Source organism: Pollachius pollachius (assembly GCF_949987615.1).
Source record: "Pollachius pollachius genome assembly, chromosome: 6".
NCBI lineage: Eukaryota > Metazoa > Chordata > Actinopteri > Gadiformes > Gadidae > Pollachius > Pollachius pollachius.
The window spans coordinates 15,154,571-15,164,645 of record NC_136939.1 but is presented as its reverse complement, the minus strand read 5'-3'; the positions used below and the strand labels follow the sequence as shown (position 1 = coordinate 15,164,645).

Here is a 10,075-nt window from a genome sequence, read left to right as displayed (position 1 = left end):
TTGTTCTGTTGTTCTGTTAAGTGAGGTGGAAAATAGGTTTAATAAAGCTTTACAGTTTAATACGTACAGAAATGTATACAAGATATTAGCACATCATAGAAGCACATATTTTTCACTTGGAAACCACTATCATGTCATCTCTCCTGACCAAGGCTGAGTAATCGTGACTGTGACTGCCGCAGCTTGTCCCCGCGGTTCACCTAGGATCTTACCCGTCGTTGGCTGACCAGCCTACCATACTATCCTGTTACAGGGTGCCACATCGATTTTGCCAACTTTGCTGTGGACACTAATGCTTAATGAAATATGTCACCTTCAACTGGCAAATGAGGGATTAGAAGAACACAAGGAAACATATTGGTAGGTGGTGGTGAGGTTCACTGGAGTCAGGAGGGACAATGGCAGCAGTGTAGGTGGATGCCAGTCGTCCTGCAGTCCCTTCCTGTCCCTCTCGACAGAGGGCCGGCCTGGTCAGGTGGTACAGCCAGGCAGGACAGAGGATCCACGACTCTGGTTGCATTACGCTGATTGTATTGGTATGAGTTTCTGTGCGTGTGCTTGTGTATTCATCATTATTCAATAAAAATATGTCCTATCCTAGTCTGGTACACAAATATAAATGACTACGTTGTCAAATACTAAGGAACCATTATGAACCGTATATTGTATCTCGTTGGTTGTGGAGGCTGTCCAGGCGTTTCACAGTTACAATTACACTGAGCAAAGGGCCTTGGCTGCTTCTCAATTACCTTTCAGTCTCACTGACCATGGCAGAGCAAGGCCGGCATATAAGGCAGTATTGTCTGGCTCCAAATCATTAGTAGCGTAAGACCCCTCATACAACTACAACATTTTGTCCCTCTGCCTAAAGTCTGGTTTTCTGCAAAAAGTCGAATGAAAGATAATAAGAATATAATATGAATATAAAAACAACTCATTGAACTCTGTAAGTCCTTTATCCTGAAGAACCGCAGCTCTCCTTTTAATTTGCTTACAGGTCAGCCTTGACGTCTAAAATAGGAAGGTAAGGTTGGCGACGTTTAGGTTTCACAGCAAAGGTTCCAAGCAGTTGATGTCTGATTATATACAGGTCTAAATGCCTCAGCAGGTTGCAAAGGGTTGAGTCCTGGCAAACAAAAATACTTCTGGATGCCTTGTGCGTGGACAGATTAGGGGCGGCTGGCCCTGCGCACTGAATATCTGGTAATCAGGCTCTCTCTCTCTCTCGCTCGCTCTCTCAAATGTCCGGGTACTTTGTAGGGACAAAATCGTATATTTGTGTAAAATATGTCTGAAAACAATCTTCTATCAGTCTCTCTCTTAACCCCCTTCTATCTTCCTCTGTCTCCCTCTACCCATGATTCATAGTTGCTGTGAGTGTTTTTGTGGAGCGTTGAAGGTCTTGTCTGTGAACTCCCTCTAGAACTTCTTGTCGGGTGTCTTCTCACAAACAGACTGCTTGAGCTGGATTTGTGGACATTCGCCAGCCGCAAAGGGTGAAGAGAATATTCTATTGCTTGCTGAGTAATTGTTGTTATGTTCCCCTCTCCCTCCCTCTCTCTCTCTCTCTCTCTCTCTCTCTCTCTCTCTCTCTCTCTCTCTCTCTCTCTCTCACACACACACAGACACACACACACACACACACACACACACACACACACACACACACACACACACACACACACACACACACACACACACACACACACACACACACACACACACCTGTCCAGGGGGTGGTTCCTCAGCTCCCAGGTACTATCGGGGAAGTTGTCCCACTCGGTCTCCTCAGCGCTGATGAAATACGGGACTACCCGTATATACATGCAGTCACATTTCGTCCCGGCTATTGGCCCACCTGGTACTGGTGCCTCATCCCGGCATTGTAGTGGGTGGTCACTCTGTATATGTACCTGCCCACAAAGAAAGATCACTTTTTCGACACAGCATGGGATACAGTGTATGTGCATCCCTATTTCACTGCATGTATTGTTTTTCTCCCTTCAAAGACAAATGATGAAATGAAAAGGCCTGGTTAGGAAGCTCTATTGCAAGCTCTATTGCAAGTTCTATTGCAAGTTCTCTCTCTCTAGAGAGAGAGAGAGAGAGAGAGAGCTTGGAGCGTAATTTGTACGAGGGAATGTGCTATAAAAGCATATATACTTCTTCAAAGCATTGACACGTCCTGTAACTCTGCTGAACTTTGAGTCCTTAACTGGTCACGTGACCAGCGGCACCGATGCTATCAGTTGACCCATAAACATAGAGAATCAGAATCAGGCACAATTCTCGCTATCTGGTTTCTTCCCATCAAATTCTATGGCTCAGCCAAGGACTGTCAACCCTCGTTGTTGAACGCAAGAGGGAAATAAATACAATGTGTGATGTAAGAGTATTGGTGCTCTTGAGTTGTAGAATAAGGCATTTCTACAACTCAAGAAATGCCGGTGGTTCTGGCCTCAAAATTCTTTGTATTTTAATTATATAGAATGCTATAGATAAATTAATGGATAAAGCAAGTCATAAAAAAATGCATACAAATATTTTCCATATCAAAGGTATACCTGTATTGGTTGCTTTTATTGTGTTATAGCTAGATAATTCTCTGATATGTGTAATTCCAACTGAATGGTGTTCTGTGAAGACTAGACCATTATCTTGAGGGCTCAAATACTTTTATTCCAAAGTACTTTCATTGAGAATGTTGTGACTTATGCATTTTTAGACCATTTCAAAACACAAAGCCCCCCTGTGGGAAAGCCATATCAGATACCAAGCACACTATATGGCACATATCTAGAATTTTAGAAAGGGAAGCACAATATTTGCTCGATGTGTGAGTATGTGAATACTAGTGTCTCTCTTGCAAGCCTCTTTTGGGGGAGAAGCTTTAATTGTGTAATAGGGTAATCATTGACAGTAGTGTAGATACTGTCGATAATAAGTATCTACAGCACATTCTACAAGGGTATTTGTAGAATGCATTTCAATGCTTTACTCATGTGCCACAATGATTTTATAATTTTTTTAAACTTTTCTTTTCACTTTTTTTGAATAGATTAAAGCCCTAATCTATATCTATATATCTATATATATTTATTTGTATATATTTATATATAATATATATACATATATATATATATATTTATAAGGCGTAGATAAAAAAGATATTATAAAATATAGATAAATATATATCCACTCTGACGAAATATCACCAAGCTCCTCCCCCATTTGGACCAATCGTCTTCCCGTCGAAAAACAATTCTGCAACTTCTGCAGACATGGCTGTGTTGAGCAAAATACCACACAGTTGCTATGAAATTGGTCATACATGGAATCCGTCTTGTGTGCAGTCTGCATTGGAAGTAACACGGGGGGCACTGGAGGTGTCTTTTAAGATTTATGCTCCGCTTTATCTGGTAAGTCCTGATAGTAATTTGCGCGTTTGTGGTTTGTCGCCACTAGCAGCTAACGCTCGGTTAGCGAACTCATCTTGACAGGTAGGCTAAACGCATTTCGTCAAGATCATGTTTCATTGTGAATGGCATACTGTCCTGCAAAATGTTAGCCAGCGGCATATATACAAAGACAAACTTTGAAACCCATTCTGATCTGTCTTTTTTTTGCTGAGCTTATCAAGCTGTTGGCTGACGCCAATGACTCACAACATAACGTTAACGTTTTGTCATCCACCTTTTAAAGTTTACAATCGTCCGTCTACCCGTGTGCTTGCATTCTTTACCGATTTGACCTTGTTGCTGCATGTCTACTAACACGGACCGTGTGTGCAAATTACGTGGTAAATGTTCTTCCAAGTGATAAAGACATTCACCCATGACATTCCCATGAAGTATCTCATGACCTCTCCAATGAGTGACAGCAGAATTCTGTCACACGAAGAAGAACTAGAACTAGTATTGGCAAATGGTGTCTTCTGTTCCCTGGTGGATACTTCACTGTTTGGTCCATGTCACCATTGCAGATAGCAGCCATTTTAAGGAAAAAGAATAAGGATTACTACAAAAAACGACTCGTTCCTGAGATCCTTTTATCTACCACCTTCCTTGGGGCTAATGGAGGACTTTACATTGTTTTCTTCTGCATTCTCAGGTTGGCAGATTCACCAAATGTTTTACACATAAACACACTTACACAAACACTTCTAATCTCAGTCAAACATTATTAAAGTGCTGAGCCATCCATTTGTTGGCTGTGTCCTACATCAAATGTTGCTCATTCAGAGATTCAAAGATTTCCTGGGGGCTTGAATACAATGCATTGGTCGGACTCTGCGTCAGCTGTATGGCCTAATGCTCCTGCTGTTGTCCCTTAAGGAAACTCTTGGGAGGGTTCAACTCATGGTCTGCGGGCTTTGGAGCAGCTCTTCCTGCCTCCTATATTGCTATTCTCATCGAGCGCAAGAGCAGGTGAGAATGTAAATAATGTTTGTGATGAGAATGACGTTGTTGCTAGTAAGTTTCTGTTTAGCTACTCAATTTAAATTTACTAATTAAACACCTTTATTTCCCCTCCCAGGAGAGGGCTCCTGACTATTTACATGACCAATCTGGTAAGAACGCCTCTGTTGTTTAGAGTTCAGACAAAATGTTGCTACACGGTTAAACAGTGTTGATGTGCGTGTGCACAGTACTGTTGTGCGTTGTCGAGGTTTAAGTGTGATCGCTTATTGCAGTAGGGCTCTGATGCATTCAAACTGAAATGGAGGCGCTGCTGCACTTTTGGATCCATATAGGGGAAACACTGACATATAGCCGGACAGGAGAGATACAGAATACCTATTGTCTGCACAGGAAATATTATAATAAATGAAAAGATCTTTTTATCTCTAATTAATATATAGCATCTTGGTTTGTGTCTAGATAATTGTTTTGTGTCTAGACTGCTAGACACAAAACTGCTTGGTGTTTTGTTTTGAACCAGTTCCCTCTCTTGGCTCATGCATGTGCCGTCCTGTTTTCAGGCCACGGAGACCCTGTTCCGCATGGCGGTGACGCGAGGCATCATCAACCCACTCAAACATGGAGAGGTACAGTATGGAGTCGTCCGCTATAGCTTTATCACTGTGGACGGGCAGAATTTGCTCTTGAATCATCAATTCATTAGGAGTGATTAACCATGATACAAGAATGAGTCATCAGCGATGCAGTCACTGTACTTTTTGTCCATAGTCGTTGACCGCTGTGTGTTCCAGGTGCTGCTGTTTTGCATCACTGCGTCCCTCTACATGTTCTTCTTCAGGTCAGTAGAACCCAGAGCAGTTTGTATGTCAGAGTAATCTAGGAGCCAGTTGAATTTGGATGGCTGAACCCAGCATGTGTTCCTGCTGCAGTTTAAATTCGATTCAGTGAGTCTGTTCTGTGTGTTTTTAAATTCCTCTCATTTGATCTTCTCTGTCTACAGGTGTAAAGATGGTCTCAATGGCTTTGCGTTCTCTGCACTGAAGTATGTTTACTTTTACTAATGAAGTAACGTCATGGTTGCCGGCAACAGTATCCGCAAGGGGTGCACAAGCTGTGGTAGTTGATGCTACTATGGTATGTGATCATCTCCCAGGTTCATCGCTGGGAAGGAAGAGATTCCAAATCATACATTAGTAGGGCCGTCTGAGCAGGACTCCCACACGCCCGTGGAGAGCACCACCACCGCCGCCGCCGCTGCTGCTGCTATAGAGAGTGAACCTCCAGGCCGCCCGGGCTCAGGCCGGGCCGGCCTGTTGGCCTACATCCGACGGCTGCTGGAATCAGTGTAAGCAAGCAGCCCTGGAGGTAGAACAGGTTGTCTGTAACCTATGAGCTGGTTGTTGTTTAGTTTAGTATATTTGAGAGACGGGACTATGCAAATACACATAGGGTAAAACATGCCAGCAATAGCCAAGGTGTTAAAAAGGCTTCCTTAAATATGTCAAAGAAAAAGGAGAACAGGGTATGAAGTTTAAAGATTGAAGAAGGACACATAGTTTTGCAACACCAAAAAGCAGTAATGACCTATGTACATAAAGAACGCCATTTGAAACAAGCATACATATAGACAAACTCATGCAGACCAAAACTACTTCTAGAATAACATTGCAAGCAGCAGCAAAAACAGTTTTGTTTTGACACGTGAATGTAATAATCATTCCTTGCTCATTGTCTTACACCGTGTCAGAAAAATGTGACTTCTGAAATTGAACTCTCTCTTTATAGGGGCAGTAGTGGAAATAAGAGCGCTTATATTATTATTATTTTTTTTCCAGATGCAAGCGTGGACCTAGACATCGATGTTGTAGACATTACCATGACAACTGTGTGTCCTACTGTGTTAAAGTAAGCACTTTCCCAATGTATTGTTATCGTCCAATAAGCCTATCCATGCATGTGAGGAAGGGGTTCATCTGTAACCCCTGGGGTGTCCTGCCGTCGCAGGGGTTTGTTAGGATGTTCAGCGTGGGATACCTGATCCAGTGTTGCCTCAAAGTGCCGTCGGCCTTCAGACAGATGTTCTCCAAGCCGTCCCGCCTTCTCTCCTTACTCTACAACAAGGACAACTTCCAGCTGGGGGCCTTCCTGGGCTCCTTCGTCAGTATTTACAAGGTATCCCTCCTCTGTCTTAATTCCCCCTCTGAAGGCCTTTCATCTCTCTGTCGGTGATGTATTCTTCATCGGCTTTCACCCATTGTTTTTCCAAAGATGGCCTAATTTGTCAGAAGACTATAGCCCCTGTTTTCCCAGCCTGTTCAAGGCAGGAATCTTGCAGCGTTATTCTCCCTTGCTTTCTGTATAAATAGTACAAACACGGAATGGCATGGGTTTTCCGCCTTTTAGCCGGCAGTGGAGGTAGTAACGGAGCCAAATCTGCAGCTGTGGACGAAGAATGAACCGGCATGGTGCGACAGGGGTGCGATGTTTGGATGAGGTGTTTTCTGTGCGATCCGCCACAGGGGGATTATAACATCTGGAACGAAGATGGGGCTAGCTCACAAATATTTTCTGTCTATCAACCTGAAGACGTGCGTCCCTTGATTCATGGAATAGACCCTTGTTGTGGCCCAAAGCACATCTGTCCTGTGACTATCACTTTGGTGGGCAGATTTCCTCCTTGAGATTAATTTTGGCCATTAATCACATGGCCAAAATGTGATTCTCTCCTAGCCATTAGTGCGGATTCATATCCGCAAAAGAAAAACATGGAATGATGCCTTCTTAAGTATTAGTGTTTTCACGCATGCTCTCGGAGTTCCTTTTAGTTCTCCCTTTATCACCTAGATGTTTTGAATGTGTTCACCCCAGGGAACAAGCTGCCTTCTGCGCTGGGTGCGGGATGTGGATGACGAGTTCCATGCACTCATTGCTGGTGAGTGCTGGTGACACAAACCTTACATACATTTACCTTTACATACACCTCAGATCATCCTCAAACAGATTCTCCAGTTTTGAATTTAGAACAAACACTAACCAGCCCCCCACCCTATATAGGTTTCCTGGCTGGCACGTCAATGTTCTTCTACAAAAGCACTTCAATATCCATGTACCTCTTCTCGAAGCTTGTGGAGGTAAAAAAACAATAATGTCAACATGTATTTAAGACCCCTTTTTTATAATATTTTCAACAAAAAGAAGACAATGGTTGAGATAATAAAAATGCTCTGAGTGATTTCAGGCTAATCGTGTGTGTGTGTGTGTGTGTGTGTGTGTGTGTGTGTGTGTGTGTGTGTGTGTGTGTGTGTGTGTGTGTGTGTGTGTGTGTGTGTGTGTGTGTGTGTGTGTGTGTGTGTGTGTGTGTGTGTGTGTCCCCAGACCATGTACTTCAAAGGCATCGAGGCTGGCCGCTTTCCTTACTTTCCTCATGCAGATACAGTCCTCTACGCCATCTCTACAGCCATCTGCTTTCAGGCTGTAAAACCCACACACAAACTCAATCAATCAATGGGACCACTTGCTGCTCGTAGAGTTTTATGACCACTTTTTGTACTGTAATCTCCTCTCAGGCTGTGATGGAAGTCCAGAACCTCAGGCCTTCATATTGGAAGTTCCTTTTGCGGTTAACCCAGGGCAGGTATGTCAAGGCTTGTCTGAGCTTGGTCTGTAGAAAAGTTCACAGCTGAAGTGGTTGACTGGTTTCTTGATCTCCCGGTCTTCGTGTCTAGGTTCGCCATGATGAACAGGCAGGTGCTGGATGTGTTTGGCACCCAGGCCTCAAAGGACTTTGGAGGAGTCATTCCCAAGTTGGACCCCCTTCACATCACAACGCTGCTGCCGCCGGGGGGTGACACTATGGGCTGATACGGGGGGCCGTGTTAAGGTCTTAGAGGGCTGAGGGAGAGCAGGGAGTTTTGATCACCAAAAACCTTTTAGCACTTCCTCCAAACACAGAGCTGGTCTGTTCTTGCAGGCCAACACAGCGGCTGTTGAAAGGAAGAGCTGTTGTGTAGTGAAAATAAGGATTGAGGTGTGTGTAACCAGCTCTCTATATTGTCGTGGAGTTCACACAGGCTTTTACATATAGTGTGATTGAAGATGTTTCTATGAATCTATAAATAGATCAAACAGCAAAAAATATTGAATGGCTGAATAGGTTTAAAAATAATTCAGGTGGTTGATTGCCAGTGAGTCTTGTTTGTGTTGGATAAAAGATCTCAAGTGGATAAATTTGTAGCATTTATCATAAAGCACTTATTGCTCGACTGAAATACTTGAACTACATCATGTTTATTGATGCAGTGGTAGGGCAATACAAACAAATTTATTGAAGACTGCTTAAATCCATGAAATTGCTGATAGATTTTAGTAAAAAAAACTATTAATAAATGTTTTGGTTTGTTTACCTTGTTGAGACAGACCTCAGTGTAGTCTCGAGGTATGATGTAATACTTCTCTTCAGAAGATCACTTGCAACCATTTTAATTTGTATTCATTCAAATTTTTGATCATGATTTGTTGTAAAAGTGTTGAGTTAAAATCTTCACAATGACATTTAACTTGATTATAAAAGTGTAATTTATCTTTTATAAACACATCTTACAACTAATACCTTTTTGAAGTACATACACTTCAATTATTTTTTGTAATTAAATTTTTCCAAATACAAGTCGTATTTGTACAGTTTACAAGACAACCATTGGATTGGTATGGATTTACATTCATAGCAGAATTTAAATTGTATTTGTAATTTCTAGGGTCACAATGCAATTTTCTGTGATTTCTGTTAAGGCACGTAGGTTTTATACCAAATCAGAACAGAACTATAGCAGTACCAGTAGATCTGGCAAAAAATACTTTCTGACCAAGGAGAAAGTCACCAACACTAAAAACAGTTCTAAATCCTATACAATAATTGTTGTGTGTATGATCGGTTTAAATGCCTATAAAATCTGTGAATTTAAATAAATATTTTAGCCTCTCTTTACTGGTTGTCTGTTTCATTTGATGGGAGTAGTGCACAATCGTCAGTATCATAGAAGCAGCTTTAAAATATAGCACAATGAAAGCATGCTGTTGAAATGCTGGGTTTTTTCATCGATGAGGAAAGAACTGTTATGAGGTGTATTGTGTATTTGTGTTTATTTGTCCTTTTTTGCAAGATCACAAGATTGAAACTACAAATGTACAGCTTATTATTTGAAAGACCTGTTTGATATTAAAGTAACACTGTCTGGCATTGATAGTGTCAATGTTACAATACTGTCAAGATTTGTACAGATAAATGTAATAACATATTGCAGCTGACCTCATGAAAGTACTGTAACCTGTAACATGTTAACACTTGCCAACCTTGAGCCCACAGACATTGGGAGATTTCTATTTTAACCGATGTATTCCTGGCATTATACTGCATTTTTAAAGTTCTGACTGACAAAGTCAAAATCAAACCTTTGGAAAAAAGGAAAAAAACACCACAAAAAAAAGAAATATATATATATATAAAATCCATTGCCATACAGTCGTTTTTTTTTTGGAATTATCGCTCATAACATAAAACACAATTATTACTGACATATATTATATATAGCATATAATATTTATAACAAAACTAAACGATCAAATGTTATATTACACATATCAGCATATAATAACGG

At 41.5% G+C, this 10,075-nt stretch overlaps 1 protein-coding gene across 2 annotated transcripts; it reads left to right on the top strand.

Moving 5' to 3' along the window:
- Positions 1–3,265: 3,265 nt before the first annotated feature.
- On the top strand, positions 3,266–9,369 carry tmem135 (transmembrane protein 135). Of its 2 annotated transcripts, XM_079737624.1 has the most exons (15): positions 3,266–3,419; positions 3,983–4,110; positions 4,335–4,427; positions 4,537–4,570; positions 4,982–5,047; positions 5,213–5,259; positions 5,422–5,463; positions 5,575–5,766; positions 6,257–6,326; positions 6,426–6,593; positions 7,290–7,353; positions 7,476–7,552; positions 7,797–7,895; positions 7,988–8,055; positions 8,147–9,369. In XM_079737624.1, the coding sequence occupies exons 1-15, from the start codon at positions 3,282–3,284 to the stop codon at positions 8,280–8,282; spliced, it is 1,422 nt and encodes a 473-aa protein (XP_079593750.1). In that variant the 5' UTR covers positions 3,266–3,281; the 3' UTR covers positions 8,283–9,369. The 2 variants fall into 2 exon arrangements, with proteins under 2 accessions (XP_079593750.1, XP_079593751.1); XM_079737625.1 differs by lacking the exon at positions 3,266–3,419 and having other exon boundaries at positions 5,190–5,259.
- The last annotated feature ends 706 nt before the right edge of the window (positions 9,370–10,075 follow it).

Excerpts from the sequence above, each read along its gene's own strand:
- tmem135 (XM_079737624.1), top strand. The coding sequence starts at position 3,282 with ATGGCTGTGTTGAGCAAAATACCACACAGTTGCTATGAAATTGGTCAT. Across the intron at positions 4,571-4,981 it reads CTATTTACATGACCAATCTG|GCCACGGAGACCCTGTTCCG; the intron begins GTAAGAACGCCT and ends TCCTGTTTTCAG. Across the intron at positions 5,260-5,421 it reads CTCTACATGTTCTTCTTCAG|GTGTAAAGATGGTCTCAATG; the intron begins GTCAGTAGAACC and ends CTCTGTCTACAG.